The sequence below is a fragment of the Hibiscus syriacus genome, unplaced genomic scaffold (assembly GCF_006381635.1).
Source record: "Hibiscus syriacus cultivar Baekdansim isolate YM2019G1 unplaced genomic scaffold, ASM638163v2 tig00005459_pilon, whole genome shotgun sequence".
NCBI lineage: Eukaryota > Viridiplantae > Streptophyta > Magnoliopsida > Malvales > Malvaceae > Hibiscus > Hibiscus syriacus.
In genome coordinates, this window is record NW_024062058.1 from 1,445,573 (window position 1) to 1,466,612 (window position 21,040).

General features: G+C 32.2%; 1 protein-coding gene and 2 pseudogenes across 1 annotated transcript; 2 read left to right on the forward strand and 1 right to left on the reverse strand.

The window, feature by feature from the left end:
* Window positions 1-3,197: 3,197 nt before the first annotated feature.
* Window positions 3,198-3,967, forward strand: LOC120199452 (eukaryotic translation initiation factor 1A-like). Its single transcript, XM_039200523.1, has 2 exons — window positions 3,198-3,209; window positions 3,359-3,967. The coding sequence occupies exons 1-2, from the start codon at window positions 3,198-3,200 to the stop codon at window positions 3,803-3,805; spliced, it is 459 nt and encodes a 152-aa protein (XP_039056454.1). The 3' UTR covers window positions 3,806-3,967.
* Window positions 3,968-5,362: 1,395 nt separating this feature from the next.
* LOC120199605 lies at window positions 5,363-6,336 on the reverse strand (annotated as a pseudogene).
* A 9,389-nt stretch (window positions 6,337-15,725) lies between these two features.
* LOC120199606 lies at window positions 15,726-20,863 on the forward strand (annotated as a pseudogene).
* The last annotated feature ends 177 nt before the right edge of the window (window positions 20,864-21,040 follow it).

A 21,040-nucleotide genomic window follows, 5' to 3' on the forward strand; every position in this document is an offset into this window, starting at 1 on the left:
AATGAAGCTTCTTCACGTGCAATGTATACCATTCTGGACGTCACTGTAATATTTCTGGTGTAAAATTAGTTTTCAATTAAAAAAATATCAAGGTGTTGAGAATGTTGAGATTCGAACTATATTTGCTGCATCAACTATCAAGTCTTGAGTATCGGCATATGCATTTGTTCTCCTAGGGATTTTAGGGAACGAAAACATATTTGACATTTTCAGAGCCCGCTAACTCTCCCGATCCATTCATGCCCCATGAATTAAGGGCCGTTTGGATGGGGGAATGTGAGATTCTCTGGGAATAGAATCCACTTTCCCTCGTTTGGTTTGGCCGGGAATGTCATTCCCGGTAATGTTTTATTACTAAGGGGTGTTTGGATGAGGGAATATGAGATTCCCATGGGAATGGAATCCACATTCCCCGTGTGGTTAGGCCGGGAATCCCATTTCCGGTAATGAAAGATTATCAATAGTGGATTTTTTGGGTATATTACCTGGAATGTCATTACCTCCTTTTCCTTAGGTATTATTGGATTACCAGCGTTTTGGACTAAAATGCCCTTAAATTATTATTTTTTTTCAAAAATATTCTTCTTCTGTCATTGAATAATAAAAATTCTACGAATGTTAAATTATAAATTTATCCTTAAATTATTTTAGATTTACAAAACAAATCTATAATTAAAATTTTATATGAAGTTAAGGGGTTAAAATAAAATTTTACCCTTTCATTAAACCTTTTTTATATTTTAAATTTTGTAAAAAATTATATAAATATTATGAATTTAAATTTTTTAAAGAAAATATATAAATATTTTTCAACTTGTAATATTATACAAATATATAATAAAGACAATTTGGTCAAATATACATTCTAATAATCTTTTATTCCTTTAACCAAACGCGGTAATCTTACATTCCTGCTAAGTCAAACAAACACAAAATACAACATTATCAGTAACCTTATTCCCTGGTAATCTTACATTCTCACTGGTAATCTTACATTCCGTGAACCAATCGCACTCTATTAGTAGATTTTTTGGGGTATATTACCGGGAATGTCATTACCTCCTTTCTCTTAAGTATTGTAACATTATTGACATTTTGGACTAAAATACCCTTAAGTTTTTTTTCTTCAAAAATATCATTCTTCTGTCATTGAATAATAAAAATTATACGAAAGTTAAATTATAAAATTATCCTTAAACTATTTTAGATTTACAAAAAAAAGTCTATAATTAAAATTTTATATGAAGTTCAGGGGTTAAAATAAAATTTTACTCTTTCATTAAACCTTTTTTATATTTTTAATTTTCTAAAAAATATATATAAATTTTATGAATTTAAATTTTTTAAAGCAAATATATAAATATTTTCCAACTTGTAATATTATACAAATATATAATAAGGACAATTTGGTTAAATATACATTCTAATAATCTTTTATTCCTTTAACCAAACACAGTAATCTTACATTCTTGCTAAACCAATCAAACACAAAATACAACATTCCCAGTAATCTTATTCTCTGGTAATCTTTTATTCCGCTGGTAATCTTACATTCCGTAAACCAAACACACACTAAGAGTAAATGCTTGAACCTAACTTGAAAAATAGATCTTTTCTACTTGATTCGATTAAAAAGAAACTTAACTCGAAAAATTTTCAAAGTCGAGTCGAGATACAAAATAGAACTCGAATAAATATGAAGAAATATATATTTGTAATGTATATGGTTATAAAAATTCGTTTAAATTGAACTCAAATAATATCATAATATTATGAATATTTATAATTAAATTTAAATAGAAACTCGAACAATTTGATTCAAAATTGATGAGATAGAATTGAAAGGGAAAACCTTTAATAATTTAGGGTTTGAAAAAAAATTATGCGAAACAACCGAGTATCTGTGATATATTGTTGTTAAGCTTTTTCCATTAAATTCAAAGAAATGGGCAATCCTTAAAATCTCCAAAGGAATAAAAAAAAGTTCGATTGTTTAATCGAATTTCACCAACCTGCTATGTTTTCTCTTCTGGTTCATCCTCGTCTTCTACTACTTGTTCATCGTCATCAAATTCATTGCCCCGTTCATCCTCTACTACTGGTTTGTCGAATTCATCGACGGAGAGAGTCGAAACCATTGCTCCACCATTGAAATTCTACTGGCTTGATTCGAATTTGATAGAGATAGAATTGAAAGGGAATAGGAGATTTGATATTTATTTATTTTTTTGAATTGAAAAGTGGAAGCTACAAAACTATTGCACTAACGGAGTCTTGTTCCAACAGGGAGATCACTTCGGCTGGAGGGAGGGATAGACAAATCAGCTTGAGGGAATGAGGCGTAATAGTTCTGGCAAGGTAGTCTACTGGTTTATTGCATTCTCGAGGGGTACAAACAATGTCTGTTGCCCTAGCGCTAAATCTAATAGCATCAATGAATCGAACTAGGGAGAAGGGATTGCGACTCGCATTCGGATTATTCACCATGTCAACAGCTTCAGCACAATCGGGTTGAGTTTGAACCATTTTAAAACCTTCGTTTTGGGCACATTGAAGACCAACAAGATTATGAGAAGATATGTTAAGGCTATATTGCACGTGTTTACTTTTCTATTCATTAAATTCAAATGTAAAAATATAATAAATAATGTTTGTTTCGTTGTTAAACTAAGAAGTAACTTGGCTTGGTGGTAAAAGCCACACCATTCCATTTCACTCTTTTACCCCAGGTTTGAGTCGCCTTCCACTCAAAATGAGTTTTAACTCGTTGCTTTAAACAAAGAGTGACATAATCGGTAATAAATAATTAAATATAAAATATTAATAATATTTTTTGTTATTTTTTTTAAAAGTATGACGTGATAATGTTACGTCATCATATTCTTCCACGTATACATGTTTTGTCAACATTAATCGTTGAGTATTAGTTGACTAATAATTTTTATCAACAGAAAGTGTTTTTTTAACCCAAAATAGCACGTTATAGGGTCGAATATTAAAAAAAATACAAATAAAATTAATTATACTATCCAATGTTAAAGGCAATTATTGCATTATGCCATGCCTAATTCTTGACTTATTTACTTGATGCAGAGGAAACTCAAACCCAATGATATAGCGGTATATTGGGTAACCTTGCTCGGCAAGCAACTTATTTAGTATAATTAATTCTAATTTTAAAATTAAAAATAATATAGATGGCAAATTACGTGAGTGACTTCTCTATTATAAATACAAACAAAGATCGGTAAGCTAATTTCTATTCGTCGAGGAAATAGAGCAGAAGGAAAACAAATTGTCTTCCAATTCAAATTAAACAAGGCGAGTTGAGGTTTATTTTTTTTAATCACAAGAACAGGAACCTGCAATCGTTGCGAAGAACAAGGGAAAGGGAGGAAAAAATCGGAAGAGGGGAAAGAACGAGGCCGATGATGAGAAACGCGAGCTTATTTTCAAAGAAGATGGACAAGAATACGCCCAAGTCAGCCGCATGCTGGGAAACGGCCGATGCGAGGCTATGTGCATCGACGGCACCAAGCGTCTCTGCCACATCCGCGGTAAAATGCACAAGAAGGTCTGGATTGCCGCCGGAGTCATCATCCTCGTCGGTCTTAGGGATTACCAGGACGACAAGGCTGACGTCATCTTGAAATACATGCCTGACGAGGCTAGGCTTCTCAAGGCTTATGGAGAGCTACCGGAGAATACGAGGTTGAATGAAGGGATTGCTGGCGGCATCGATGAGGAAGATGATGGTGCCGGTGATGATTACATCGAGTTCGAGGACGACATTGATAAGATCTAGAGTTCTTTTTTTATTGTCAATTTAAACTTATTTTAAGACGTGATGACGGTATTCGGCATATTTTTATGCTTTATTATGCACTATGGACGCTGGACATGTGTTATTAACATATGTGTTTACCTTTTATTATCTTAATGATATTGTTTTCTCCTTAAACTTGACGTGTTTTCAGATTTTGTGTTGCTTTAATAGTAAACCCTGTCGATGATGAAATTTTCTTTTGGTTAAATGCTTTGATGTTATCCTCTTCGCATAATTAGTTAAGATTCCGACTATGTCATCTCAGGCCTTTTTTCGATTAGGCTTTTCAATTTGATTGGAGGGTGGATCTAATTTCTGAGTTTTGTGGGACTCGGTGTTGTTTCCTTTCAGTTTCAGTGTTCATATGATGTCTTTAATGGTGTTAAATTTTTAGGGTAGAGAATCCAGGAAGTCCTGATTTAGATGTTTAGCTTGATACTCCACTCAAAAATCTCATGAGTAATTTAAAAATATAATATATTAAAATTTTATTTATTTTAATAAATAAATTATTAATAATGTTAATATTTATGTGTTATTTTTTTTAAAAAAAATGCAATATAAGATTTTAATATATTTAAGGTTCATATTCTAGTTTGAGGCTTCAATCGAGTTGAATTTAAGATTTTTTTCATTTCGAGCTTTGACGAGCCTCAATTCTTGATTTCGAGTTCGAGTCAAACTTAAAAATTTTAGACTCATGGGTTTTCGAGTCGAACTCCATTTCAGAATTTTTAAGTTGAGTCATACTCAACAACACTCAAATTCAACTTGACTCATTTACAGGACTACCACCTCCTATATAAGCTAAATTTAAGAATTTGTAACTCTCAAAGGTTGGTCCAAAATCAACACTTGTTAATCTCCTTCCAGAGTTATGTTATTTCTTTATGTGAATGCAAATTTAAAATTTTGCTAGTGTTTGCATGACCATGAATGCAGAATGGCTAACAACCCCCCCCCCCCAAAAAAAAACACCAGGTGGGCCATACAAACACCGTAGATTATCCACAATTAAGATTCATGAGAATATATATATATATAGTTTAATTATTTCAAATACTACCAACTTTTAATATTGACTCGTTTATAGTATCAACCTTGTAATTTTATCAATTTTAACACTAACGTTTACTTTTAAGTGTAATTATATCACTCCGCCATTAATGATTTAATAACAAGATGACATGACAATTTCACACCGTGACGATACTGACATGGATACCTCATCAAAACGATATCGTTTCGACACAATTAATTTAGTGCTTAATACACACAAAGCAATGTCATTTTGCTTGAAAAAAAAATTATTGAAATATTGAGTTTAAGGGTATTTAAACTCTAGACCCATGGAAATAGATCTTAATCCTTAACTATTGGGCTACCTTTATTCTTTTATTATTTTTTCTATAAAATTTTTAAAAATCTAAAATTTTAGTTAAGATTAACTCTAAAATTTTAAATAACCTAAGGACTAAACCTTACCACATAAATACACTTAAAGGCTTATATATATAGACTCAACCTTACCTTGAAGAGAAGGTACCTATAGACAAACCATCCCGTATATCCAAGTCCAACCAATTCCATCATCTTTGGGAGCTGATAACCACAGAAATACATAGATTTCAAATTGGATTAGCAATTTAGTGAAGGGTATGAAACAAGAAAGTGTAGCGTTGAGACTTCTTCCCAAAGGGACTGAGTTAATGGCACCAACAAGAATAGATGATAGTCAAACAGCAACTACCGCCCCACCACCATAAATAATAACTGTGGACTTGTTTTCAACTTTATCCCACTGGCAAACCAACAAAAGGAAAAGGCCAAGTCAGTACTAAAGTTCAGCTTAAGCAGGTTAAAAGAACAAGAAATTGATTGCTAGGATAATATAATGACTGGATTTGTTTAATAGTTACTATATTCAGGTAAGACAATCTTTTCTCGCCTATTCTTTCAAATCAGAGAAAAGCTCCCCAGCATCAACAGAGGTCTCCTCCGTGGCTTTAGTCTGAAGCAAAGGAAACCTCCTCGATTCTGTTTTTGAAACAAAACAAGTAAATAAGGCCCAATAGATGCAAGGGGAAATACTCGAATTGGCCTCCATCACCGATTATCCTCCACAATTAGTTTCCTGAATTACTCTTTAACACATGTGATTATCACCATTACAACATTTCTAATTCAACACATTTAAGCATTCACTTACTTTAGACAGAATCAATCAAAAAGGAAGGGCATGCATGCAAGTGGGCGTTGATGTTAGCAGCAGTACCTGCAATAAGCTTAACAGGCGAGGAAAAGGTAGCGGCGGAAACGCGAGGAGAGAGGAGCGGCAAGGTAGAACAACGAGTGATTCCAACGGCCGCGGGGGCACGTGGAATCAAAACGGCGGTGGCCGCCATGGAAGATGATGATGCTGCCGCCATTTTTCTCAAAAATAAACTATCGCTGTTTTCAGGTAAGGGACCGGCTTAACGCTACGAAACCTCTCCTTTGCCGCCTTCTTTCTACAGTATTTTCAATCTTTCTTCCCCCTTCTTTTTGGATTTCCGATATGTTGAATTTACCAGGAAATATTTTTTTTAATATTTTAAATAAAATATTAATTAAAATATTATTATTTCTACTTAAAAGGTTATTATTGAGTGTTTTATCAAAAAATATTTAATATATCCGATAAAACGTTATTTAAAATATTATTTTTTCTATCAAAAATATTAATATTTGATACTTTACCGAAAAGATTAAAAATATTAATATTTTAAATAAAAAATAATATTTTAGATAATTTTTACTAAAATTTTTAATATTTTCGATAACCCATTTTCCTTGCTGTCGTATGGTATAACTACCCGAGGATTATGATTGGTTGGTTCCCTATCTATCTGAATTCTCGTTTTGAGGAATTGCCCACTGGGCCTCTGTATTCATATGTTTAGGCCTAGGCGGCGGCCTGGCGTATTTTCTACAATGCCCATTTTTACAAAACAAAATTTTAATAATAATATTTTGCATTACATTCTTGCCTAAGTTTTTTTTCTGTTAATTAAAAGTTGTTTCTCCAAATATTAGCTTTCGTTACACGTCATCTGGGTCCCACCAACTTTGATGAGTAAACCATGTGAATGGACGACACGTCACCTTGTCGGCAACGATGCCCATTATCCTCTTGTCCCACTCCGGAGGAAGGTTCTAATTTAAAAAAAAAAATTAAGGATTTTTTATTATTAAAATATTAAGTCAGGTTAAACTAAATGGATTCAAGTAAAATTTAATCCTTTTTTCTTTCTTTATGCGTTTAAAATTAAATTCTTTTACTTTTATCATCAAGAATGCAGCTCCTTAACCCATTGTTTTAATAATTAAAACCTAGATAATAATACTATAAAAGAATTTTTAATTTAATAGAGTGATTGATAAATAAAATAATTAAAAATCGTTTATTATTTAAACCAGTGTTATAAATTGATCAAGTATGAATTTAATTAAAAGATTAATAATATATTTTTGAAAAATAAATATATTGTTATAGAATTGTTCAAAGGCGAAATCAAATTTTCTTACAGTAGATTAAGATCAAATTACAGTTTTGAGGAAACTCGCTTTTATTATTAGGGAAAAACTCTCTTGTCAAACTAGGCGAAGAGAAAAACTATTATGTTATTAATTAAATTCACCATAAATTTAGGGATTAAATGCACAATTCTACCAAACAAAGAGGTCAAGCCCTTCATACAATTTCTGAAGATATTTTTATATGAGCAGGCTCAGCAGTCATTTATTAAATGACCTCATTATATTATATCTATTTATTTTAAAATAATTATCAATTTTTTATTTATATTTGAAAAAGAGGTAAAAGTTTATTTTAAAAAAATAAAATAAAAAATATTATTAGTTGAAATCATAAATAATATTATGAATTGAGTATATTTAATAATTTTCGGGGGGAAAAAAGAAAGAGATATCGTCTAAAACCAAGTCAGGTCGGTCGAATCATATGTAGGTTTCTGAGCAAGACCGCAATATACGCATCATCGTTGATATGGGCAGCTAGTGAACAGACTATGTTTATCTCTTATGTGGCTTCTCTTATGCTTCCATTACACCCCACTGACACATTCGTCCCAGTCACAGTGCACCTTTCCCGAAACACAAATATGATATATATCATTATCAAAATAATAATAGTTTTATTAAAAAATATTACTAAACTATTTAATTAATTATTTGTCCTTCAAATTTTATATATTGTTAAATTAATTTTTATTTAATTTTAAATATAATTAAAAAATAGGCTTAATACAAAAAAATACCTGAACTTTACTTTGAAAAATAATTTTGTGCCTAAAGATTTTTTTCGTTACAAATTGGTGTCTAATGTTTTCTCAGTTACATTTCTAAATGCCCAACTTCATGTTTTTTAATTTCTTAATAATAAAAATATTGTTTTTTAATGAAAAAAGGAAAAACTTAATATATTTTTTAAAAAAACCCCAAACTTTTAATAAAATTATAAAAAACTCTAAAAAAACTAAAATATCTAATTTCAACCCGTTCCAACCGTCACCGGCCACCATCGTCATCGTCGAACGATCTGCCACCCATCGATCAACTGTTGCCCTTACCATCACCCAACTCCCCTAAATCTCTAAAATACTCAATATTCAAATCCCTAAACCTTTAAAATCTTAATCTCCACGATCAACGTCGGATGAGTACCGACGGAGCGACGACAAGGATGGATTTCGAGTGGAATATCACGTTGGTTTGAATGGTGACGACGACGTGGCTTATGGACGTCGAAATCGACCGAAATTGATGAAAAACAACAACGATGGAATAAAATTCGAAGAACCTTTGAATGCTTTTCCACGGAAAAGGGTGACAGCTTACGGCGAAAGACCAACGAGGATTTGATCAGTGGTGGACATCGGTGCTAACGATGATGACAGTGACGATCACGGACGGCCGACCGACGACCATAGAAGGAGCAAGGAGAAGGAAGGGGTGAAGACAAGGGGCAACTGAGCACAGCGAAGGGGTTAGGTTTTTTTTCCTAATAATTTTTTTATACTTTAATTTTAAAATAAATTGTTAAAATTACCAGGTTCGAAACGTGACACTCAACAACCAAATTTAACGGCCGTTACCGTTCATCCACTTAAAAGTGTTTCGTTAAAAACGTTAAGCACCTAATTTTAGAAAAAAATTCTTTAGACACTCAAATATTTTTTGAGACAAAGTGCAGACACTTATTGTTGTATTAAGCCTAAAAAATAAGTGATCAAACTATATTATTTTTCTTAAAAGGCTTAATACCAAAACCAATATCCAAACTATACCTCAATTCTCGAATAGGTGCCTTGTATCAATGACCCGAAGTTTGGGGTATTACATGCCTAAACTATTTTTTTATCCATCTATGTTTCTAACGTTACAAACATTACTATTTTAGGTGTTCAGGCAGTAAACAATATTAATTTCCCTGTTAAGTGACTTATCACAATTTTGTATTTTAGAAATTTTAATTTTAATTAAAATATTATATTTTTGAAAATAAAAATATAAAACATTTTGAAATAAGCCTAAAACTTTGTAAACCTTCGTTTCACCCCCTAAACCCACATCGATCATCACCCTTTGTCGTTAACGAAGCTCCACCCAATCTCATCTCCCCCCATCGATCAAAACCCTCATGAAATCGTGATCAATTGACAACAAATTAACGTTTTATAACCCATAAACCCTATGATAAAAACCGTGATCCCACACGATCTCAACGACTAATAAGGAGGATGACATGGACTACGACAACGGCGATGAACGGGGCCAAAAAGAGGGGCCATGGTGGATTAAGGATAGGATATGGGGATTTTTAAGTATTTTGGGGTTTTTTTAAATTTAAGAGAACTAAGGTTTTCTTATAATATAATAATATTTTTTAGAAAAATATATTTCAAAATCACCAGATTGTGACACGTGTCATTTAACGAGATAAATTAACACCGTTGATGGCCCAAACATCTAAAATGATAATGTTTGTAACGTTTAGACACCTGTAAAAGTTAAAAAATAGTTAATTGGAAGAAAATAAAATAAAAGTACACATTTTAAAAAATGACAAAAACTATAGCATTTATTAGGTCATTTTAAAGCATAATTAAGCAATATTTTAAATATATATATATATATATGTGTGTGTACGATTTAAAATATTTTCACATTTAAATTGAGAATATTATTTTGATAATATTTTGAAAATTTTTATTTTATAAAATAGTGATAGTATTTTATATGCAGCTAGTTTACTCCATCGCGTGTTAATGCATGAGAAATTATTTTGTGAAAGGATACAATGAGTAACATTTATTGAAATGTATCATTACTAATATAAAATAATGTAATAAAATTCTTAAATAGTCACAAATTCTTTTAAATTAATTTTATTTATTATTAAATTTTTAAAAGTTGTTACAATATAAATAACAATCTTTACATGTTGTTAAGGGATGAATAATATACTAAATAGTTTTTGATGTTCGAAAATGTATACTATCAAATAATAAATTTTTTATTAATTATGTGATTTAAGCATTTAACTTTTATTTAATAATTTTTTAATAGAAGCCTTTAGTATTATTAAAAAGTGAAAATATCCAAAATTACAAAAAGAATTTACAACTATCATCGAAAACTAAATATATAATTTGAATTTTTCCTATAACAGTGAAACTAGCAACTTTAGACCATATAAAGACTATACACGAGAAAGGTTAAAAACCCAACCAAGATACTAAAATAGATGCGAATAAATTTGATTTCATCGACAAACAAACCACAAAATGAAATTAAGCTATTGAAAGACTACCGACAATTACAGATCAAAGCCGAGCGCCATGAGAAATTATCCACAAACGTAAAATCACACATCCAAATTCAATCCAAAGATCCATAGTAGTAAAGATCAACAAGATTTCAAATAAGCACAATTTTTATTAGTCGTGGTATTGTCAAATTCAACCCTGAAAAATATAAATAAGAGAACGGTAAAACGATTGAGAAAAAAATAAAAAAATGTTTCACAAAGACAGAGATAAACATATCACAAAAACAGAGATAAACGTACAACATAGCTAAAACTATTCTTATTAAAAAACAAAAGAAAAAACAAAGAGAAAAGAGAATCGGAGGTCGACAATCAACATTAAATTCGGTGCTACTACCGGCTAAAATAAATCAAAGAAAAAAAGTTGATATGATCTAAAAAACGATACAAACTCAAAGAAAAAAAAAAGACAAATGAGGGTGAGAGTGGCTAAGGAAATGATTTTTATTTAACAAATTTAAATGTAATTTAAAAGTCATACATCCATAATTTTATATAATATCATATCAATAATTTTTAATTTATATGATACAAAATTTAATATTTATAATGTAAAAATAAAAGATTATATTTATTTTCTATATCTATTTTATTTTCAATTCAACGAATATATTAAGAATTATTTCAATTAAAATTAAGAATAAAATTAAATTTTAGTTATAATTAAAAGGTCAAATGAGATATTTTCTTAATGATTTTGTGCCCATTTTGTAACAAAACTAAAATTTAATATTCATTATGTAACTTTTAAAAAGTTAAATGTTCAAAAGGACAATTTTGACATAGCATAATGATCCTTTGTAAAATTTATCTTATAAAATTAGTGGTGAATTGTAATGAATGACATATGTTCTAGAAATTTTTTATTAAAAAATGATTTTAAAAATTTATGTAATAATAATTATTAATTGAGAGATAATTTTATAAAAATAATTAAATCTATTTTTTATTGTATCATTTGAAAAGTATTTAGAAAATATAAAAAACATCAAGTATAGATAGTGTATCAAAGAAGAATGCTTAAATTACTAATTTTTCTTTTAAAATGCTTTTAGTTGATGAAGGCATGAAAGTGGGTTTAAGAGGGAGAGTAATCAGACGAGTGGGAGACGTAGGATCCTCCCACGTGGAGATATGGCGATGAAATGTGGGCCACTGATGATTTCCAGAAAGTCCAAGCGGCATAAACATGAGCTGGACGGGACCACTTTCACTTTTTCACACACCAACATATGACAAAGCAGTTGGAGACCACTCCCCTTACGTATTAAGATGCTTTATTTGTTTAAGAATAAATTGACCTGCCAAGCTTCGTTGGCAGTGGGATGCTTTATTTCTTGCTCTCATCGTGGTTCATTTTTATCCCTCCGATTCACTAAATTTCGACCGTCGATTCTCTCTACGTCAGAGATGGATTATTTTTACCCGGTAAATTATACCGTTGCTCACAGAACTATACTCTTTATCCTAAATTTCTCACCTTACTTTCAATTTTTTAATTTTTAGTTACTAAACTTTAAATATTGAATCATTTTGCTCACTCCCCTATTTTCTCTCTAACGACTGGATGACGTGGTATTTTTTTATTTTATTTTTTAATATAAAATAATTGAGAAAATAATAAAAATTCATAAGGTGGTGAGATGCCACTGTTGGCCACTGTTGACCGCTGTAGATGGTGGTCGTTCGATTCCAAATTTCACGCGTTGTTTTGCCTTGACATCATGATTTTAAATTCGACCTCCATTTTGTCAGAAGTTACTTTGAAGTCTCTGAATTTAAGATTAAAAGAGATGAAGTCGAAACGTTTCAGTCAATATTACGGGTTTTAGAATATTTTTCGGTGAAACAACCACCATATTAAGACTCAATGGTTCGAAATGAACCGACCCATAAAATTTGGGATCGAACGATCACCGTTAACGACAGTGGATAGTGGCCGGAATGAAAATAACATGGTGGCTGACGGAGAGAAAATGAAAAAGAAGTAAATTACGCAATTCCTTACTGAACTTTACTCCCTATCTTATTTTACTCACCGAACTTTAAATATAGGATTCTAAACGACGTCGTTTGAGTTTTTCAAACCAAAGTCATTTTGATGCTTGTGCCATGTCATAACGTCATTAAATGGTTAACGACGGAGTGAACAAAATGATTCAATGTGTAAAGTTTAGTGAGCAAAATAGAAAAACTGAAAGTTAGGTGAATAAAATAGGAGAGAGAATATCATTTGATGAGAAACGATGTAATTTTTTCCTTTAGGGTTAAAATTTGATGGGAAAGCTCTTGGAGTACACGTGGCGTCACTTGGAAGACTTGGGAAAGTTTATTTGATTCAGTATAAAGATGGACGGTGGAGATTAGAGATTAGAGTGATATTCGAGTCAAAACAGCGTGCGTCAGAGAAGGTGACAATGAGTGCACTCCGTTCGGATAGTGAGTACCCCACCACACCCCCATGATATATGTTAAATTTTATAACTTAAGTTTGTAAAATTTTAATTTGAATCAAGTTTAATTCTAAAATTTTTAAGTATTATTAAATTTAATACGCACTCTCGACTCTATTAAAATAAATTTTTTTCTCACTATTTCTTCACTTATTGGCCAACAATTTTCTCACGATGGACAATGGAGCTTTGAGCATGGGATTTTGATCATATTTAAGAAACAAATGTTATCTTCTAAGTGATTGTTTTAAAGCACGTTTGATTCATACAACATAAACTTTTTTTTAAAGTTCAGTTTCTTCTAACATATTCTTTACAATATCATTGTATTATATTATATTATTTATTTTAATAATAATATAAGATTAAAATATTTTGATTGAAAAATAAAGATTATTTAAAAGTAGTTTTTTTTTTCAATGAGAATATCAATATTCATGTGCTAGTATCAATAGGCATGTATATGCATCAATATCATTAGTGATGATTGATTATGAACTTTTCCATATCAAATAAGACTTGAGAGTGGAGAATCTGATAGCATTATAGATCGTGTCACGAAAATAAAAAGCTTGAAAGAAAGAACTTAACTAAATGTGTGTGGTAGACATAAAAACATTTATTTACTTTGAGTTAGTTTATTAATCAAACTATCTCGGTAGTAAATGAATTGTTGTTATTCTTCAAGGTCTCGAGTTTGAGCACTATGAATGTAAGAAGTGTAAGCGTTTAATGTCAAATGATTGAGAGTTATCTTTAAATAAATATTGTCTTATACTTATCCTATATTAATAAGGAATTGGGTCGTGTCTTAAAAATTTAAATTATCATATATTTTTATAATTTTATTGATAATTTATTTTAGTCTTTCAAATTTTATAAGTTCACTCGTATTTCTTATTCTAATATTGATTTTTCACGAAAATATCCAAATTCGACGAAATTAAACAAAAGCTCCATTTTTGAGGCCGTGGATTCCTCAAAATTTAAGAGTTCAGATTTTTTTCTCCAAAAATTAGAACAACGAATAAGTATTTTTTTTGAGACGATTAATATAATTCCTCAAAACTAGCATCACCGAATAGTCACCGTAGGAGCCCAAAGTATTAGCACGTTGAACCTTTGGATTAATTTTTATCGATTTAGAGTGAGTTTCATGAAAAGAAATAAAAGCAAAATGTAAACATTTTGGTATCAATCTTGATGCGAATGAAGATTAGTGACAAGTGACAATTAGCTGCCAAGTACAATAAAAAAAATCGTACGAAAAAATGAATTATTTAGAAGTTTAGCGACACAAACGATACACTTCTAAAATTTTAGTACCTAAAACGATATCGCTCTGAACGTCGATAATCACATAAAAAATGACATTGTTTTAGCCACGCTATTATAGTGATGGAAGGATATACGAATGTCAACATGTTATTGGAATTTAACAACTCAATAATATAATTAAAGTCAAAATCAAAATTTAATGTTATAATTGAAGTAACTGAAAGTTTAACCGTATAAACGTTACGTTATCTAAATTTGAATGATATTTGTTATAATACACTTTTTTTCATTGATTTTTTGTCAATTCTATTGTGGTTTCTATTTGTGTTTATGTGGTTACGAGACATTCAACAGAACACATGAAAGCTAAAGACGATATTAATTTTATGTGTTATGTGTTATGTGTTTAGTGGAACCTTCACCAAAGGATTGGTCATTGAACATGGAAGATATTAATTTTGAATTCCTTCGACCCGTTTGTCAAAATGTTAATACTGCGCGATAAAGACGATATCTATTTGAGATACATGGCCATAATTACGGGTGCTATAATGATGATTTTTTTTCTTCGTGGGTGTAAAGTGTAAACTCCCTACGATTTAATTAATAAGTTCAGTTCATAAATCCGAATATATATTTTCCATGCCATAAAAATAAGAAAAAAATAGAATAATATATTAAAGCAAAATTTTAACTATAATTTTATAAATTAAAAATATAAAACCCACAAATAATTCATTAAATATATAATTATGGCATTGACCAAAAAAATTAATTGTAAAATAATTCATTCATAAATAAATATAAAAAATATAATGCTTACGTGACAAAAGCGTGGGTTACGGCACCAATTAGAATTAGGTCATCAACAAGTGGTATTGGTGGATTCCAAAAGATTTGTCCATTCCATTTAAATGACTAAACATGACCACGTAAGCCCACATGACGGGTGGAATAGGCTGGACCCGCTTTACCGATATGCGTAGATCGACTAAATGCCAACACGTGTACGGCTCATCTGACGTTTGAATAATAAAATCACCAGCGCGAATATCGATGGGCCAGCTCAACCACCAACTTTGCCCCCCCTCCGTATACGCTTGCTTTTCTACGACACGTTTTCGGTGACGTGGCTGTTGCATTGGCGCTCTCCCTCTTCTTCTTCTTCTTCCACTCAAATCTCTCTCTCTCTCTATCTGCGGATTTGGAAAAGAAAGAAAAAAAAACACCCAAACTTGTTTCTCGTTTTTGATGAATATAAATATAATGCAGTCTTTTAATTTTTTTATAATTTTCTTTTCCTGTTTCACAATTGAGGGTTGTCTAATTTTCGCTTCTGAGAAGAGGATTTCTGGATTCGGGGTTTCAAGGTACGTTGAAGTTGAAGTTCCGTATTGTTTTTCCTCGGTTTTCCAAAATATTGGAAGCGGGGGATTAGTGCTTTGGTTTTTGGTTGTTTGGAGGGCTGATGAACGTGCGGAATTTTGTGTTTGGGAATTAAATCTAGTTCTGGTGTTTTGCTTTTAAAAGATGGAGAAGTAATGTAGGGCAGGATTCAATTCAAGTTTTTAATGGTTATGGAAAAAAATATAATGTCTCTAGCTCCTTACTGAACTAAATCTTTTCAATAGATATAAAAGTTATTTGTGGATTTTTGAAGTAATTCATATACGTCCTTCATCTTCTGGTCCTTTTAGTTACCTTTAGCGTTTTCTTTTTCTTGGATCTATTGAGTTCGTCGTAATTTACGATAAGAAACTTCGAATCTGCATGACTATTTTGCCCGGAATATTTAGAATAACTTTCAGGAGAATGACGAAGCAAAGTACTGAACTAAATCTTTTCAATAGATATAAAAGTTATTTTGTTGGATTTATTGAAGTAATTCATATACGTCCTTCATCTTCTGGTCCTTTTAGTTACCTTTAGCGTTTTCTTTTTCTTGGATCTATTTGAGTTCGTCGTAATTTACGATAAGAAACTTCGAATCTGCATGACTATTTTGCCCGGAATATTTAGAATAACTTTCAAGGAGAATTGACGAAGCAAAGAAATTGAGATGAGGAAATTAGACGTTGAAAACCGAACCAGAACTTAACCAAAAGACGATTTTCCCCCGGATTTATCTATAATAAGAAAACCAGTATTTCAGAACTTATAATCTTATTGCTTAGAGAAAAGCTTGCAGGACAAGTGCTGAAATCTTCGACCTCGGTCTCAAGGGTATTTTTGTCGTTTAGTTGACAGATTAATCCGGTGGATTATATTTTCAAAATTTGCTACCGCTCTTTACTTTGAGGTGTGGGTACTTGAAAGACGGATATACCCTCACCTTTCCCTATTTTGTCCGGGTGAAGAACCTTTCTCCTCTATCTCTTCATTTAAAGGGTTTTTTTTTTCGTGAACATAAAATTAAAAGTTTTTCTCCTTTCTTCTCAGGGATATTTTGTTGATGAAAATTCATAAGTTTTGAAACTTAATGAAAACCCTTTGTAAGCCTAGTGTTTGGTTACAATAACTTTTCAAAAGTAGCCTATTTGTGTTTACCCTTGTGTCAACTTATATTACCAAAGTTAAGTCCTAAGACGAGTCAAGTTTCGATATTGGTTTATGATGGTAGAAGAAGACTAGACTTTGTTGTAATCTTTGCACTTAAAATCCAATATTTAAAGAGCTCGTCAAGACTTTGGTGAAATTTGGTGAGATATTATGAAATAGAACACCAAATTACATCATACTGTACTTGCTTTAATTTATGTAGAGTTGTATATGATAAGCTGGTTGGATTAACCCGAAGATGAAAATAGATATCCGGAAATCGTGTTTGTTGCTATAGGTGGCTATTGACATGCACCAAGCCAGTTCAATGATTACAGGTTTAGCTTTGGTTATGTTGATGGTGTGTTTTTTAAAAATTGAATAACATCTTATTCGTTGGGTCTGCACTCCAACTTGAGGGATATTGGCATTCTAAAATCAAATCATTGGCTTATATTTGCATAAAGAGTAATGGAGAAAAATTACTTTCTGAACCATTTAACTCCATTTTGCTTGTTAATCCTATTTCTGAACCCTTCCTATTGCTCTTGAGAAAATTTACTGTGATGTGCAACTTCACGTTTCTCTCCTTGATTGCAGTTGACAGAGAGGCGAACAAATTTGTAGAAAATAGGTTTCCAACTTTGGTGCCTGACAATGGGAAACAACAATGAAGGGAAGTCCAAGTCCGAGAAATCTTCACCGGTGCCAACTGTAAGCTAAGAGCTTATGCATGTTTAATTGAATTAAGATGGATCTCTAAAGTAGTAGTTGCACAATTTGCTTTGTATTGAATCTGTTAATTTTTATGCTCATATTCATAGCATCGGTCAATACTTGTCCATTCACAGGATCAGGCTAATATTCATGTCTATCACGATTGGGCAGCTATGCAGGTTATCTTCTTATCCGTGCACTTATTCCCCTCTTTCCCACTGCTGTTATTAAGACATTTATTCAACTAAAATGCCCAATCTATTTGCTTATGAAATTGCTAATGGGGATTTATGGTTCTTTATTACATATATAGGCATATTGGTCCTCGAGTCACTATGCCACCATATTACAACTCAGCTGTGACCTCTGGCCATGCCCCTCACCCTTATACGTGGGTCCTCCACAGGTATTGCCCGCCGCTCCAAGGCATTTAACTTTTTTTAAGCTCATCATTGAATAACTCTGTAATAATTATTAAGTTACTAATTTGTTTCTGTAAATAATTATTAAAAATATTGATTTGTTTATTCGTTTAGCCTATGATGCCACCTTATTATGGGGCACCTTATGCAACAATCTACCCGCATGGGGGAGTTTATGCCCATCCTGCAGTTCCTTTGGTAAGTTTACTTTGTCACTATCTTTTCAAGTAAGTATTAATTTTGTACCAAATTATCTAGGAGCTTAGCTTTTCAGAGGTTTGAATTTGGATAGTGCATGTACAGTTGCATAATTCTCCTTTCCTTGCTGCCTTATGTCTAGACAGCAGTCTATTTTATACAACTACCAACTTGGTAATAGTCAACAAGTTCCTTATATTACAGTTAGCAACACAATAAAGAAAATTTGCGTTTTTTACCCCTCAGGATATTATTTGAGTGCTAAATAACTCCAGAACTCTGGTTTTATTGTACTGTATTTTACCTTAATGCATTTTTTATCTGATTGCTCTTGAAATCCAAGGATAACATGGACATGATATTCCATCATCTCCTGCAGGAACTCTGGTTGTCTGTTGAATGATTCATCTTGAACTGTTGCTATTTTGTTTTTATTCATGTCTATTTTTTATGCCCACGCACAACCACTGCTTTAAGGGGAGTTACTTTTGCTTATGTATTTAGCACATTTGAATATAACCAGAGCATTGTACTGCAGACTGCCACCGCTGTGGAAACTCCTACAAAGTCATCAGGAAATACAGAATGCGGCTTAACGAAGAAGATGAAAGGATTTGATGGCCTTGCTATGTCAATAGGCAATGGTGCTGAGAAAGATGATGGTGCAGCCGAGCATAGAATGTCCCAGAGGTTTGTTAACCTTTTCAAGGCCGACTAGTAATTTATTAATAAGATTAAAGAGCTTTGCCATAGCAACTCATTTGTTAGAGTTCACACAGCCAAGTGCTTTTTCCTCTTATTTTGACTTATTTTTTTGATAATGTGTGCAGTGCGGAGACTGAAGGTTCTACTGATGGTAGTGATGGAAATACGACTGGGGTGAGATGTCCTTCCCATTTGGTTAACCTGTTTTCCAACTTTTTTGGTTTTACGACTGTATGTTAGAAAATGATTTAAGGATAGAGTGCTAAAGTTATTTTTATAACTGTGCATCTTTGGTCAGACGGATCAAGTACGGAAAAGAAGCAGGGAGGGAACACCAACCATTGGTATGACTCCATTCTTCACCAAGTATATCTTGATGAATAATAGAGTTGACCTGAAGTTTTGATCATACTTCTGTATAGTAGTGGATGATTGTCAAATCTGAGGCATTTTGCAATCGCATGGTTCCTTTAATGTGCATTACTAGGCTTGATTCATGTCCTTGATAATTAGAAGTTGTTTTGTGATTCCGGAAAGTAACTTGTGTTAGAAAATGAAAAAAAAATCCATCTCGGGATACATTTTGTCCACCTCCATGTCTGGAGGTTTAGTATTGATGTATGTCTCTGTTGTATCAGGTGGAGATGGGAAAAATGAGGCAAAGGCTCTGGCGGAGGTAACTACAACTATTTCTTCTAAACCAATTGGAGCTGTACTTTCTCCTGGCATGAGCACAACATTGGAGCTTAGGAACCCTCCCTCTATGAATCCTAAGTCTAGTCCTGCGAACGTACCTTGTGCAGTAATGCCTCCTGAAGTCTGCATGCAGGTATTTGTGGGTGCAATTCTTGTATTTCTACTACTGTTCAGCTTAGCTAAGATATGCTTTTTAACTTGTGTATAATTTGAACCATTTTGTTTCTTTCTGAATAGTTAATGCACATTTTAGTTTTTTATACATTGGGTCAATGGGCTTGTGCTATCTTAAGCCGTTGCTAATACATGAAATTTAACTAGAATGAACGGGAGCTGAAACGGGAGAGGAGGAAGCAATCGAATAGAGAATCTGCTAGAAGGTCAAGGTTGAGGAAGCAGGTATTCGCATGCTTTCTTTGAGCCTTTTTACCAGATTTGAGGTATAACGATGAATAATGTGAAGCTAATGCTATATGATTATTTTGTAGGCTGACGGAAGAGCTCGCCCGTAAAGCCGAGTCCTTGACTGCAGAGAATGCAACACTCAGATCTGAAATAAATCAACTAACTGAAAAATCAGAGAAACTAAGGGTAGAAAATGCTACATTAGCGGTACGCACTTTAAGCTTCCTCAACTTTTTCGATTTATTTAATTACCACGCGCCTGATTTATCCTATTAATACCATGGCTCTTGTAATATACAGGAGGGACTGAAAGCTTCTCAACTGGGACCGGCAAAGGAATCACTACGAACAACAATGAGGACAAAGAGGTGAAATGTACGAGAAAAAGCCCGGTTCCAAGCTGCATCAACTCTTGGACGCGAGTCCAAGAACCGACGCAGTGGCCGCCAGCTGAGGAAATGAAAACAACTTACAGCCGAGCTAGTTTTGACATTTCAAAGTCGGACGAAGCATGTAGCTTTGGCATAATTACAAGCCCAAAACTACTGCTGACAGTTAGCAGAGGGACGAAATAGTAGTGGTAGTTGTTTGTTTGGGACTGAAACTATGTTTGGGTAGCTTTGTAAGGTGTCGTAGCAGAACTGATGTAATTTTGTATTTGAAAATCAGAGTGCAGGGAAAGCCCTGAAAAAAAGGGGTTAATGTACATCAATGAGAAACCAGATATTGTTTTAGGGAGAAGGGTACTGAAGAAACCTTTTATAATAGTGAGGTTTATTGATATAAATCCTATTTTATATTAAATTATGGTTTTATTAATTCAATTAAAAATTAAAAATTTAATTAGTTTAACCTTTAATTTGATTTATATAATATTATAAATAATTACATAGAATGCTTAATTGAAATG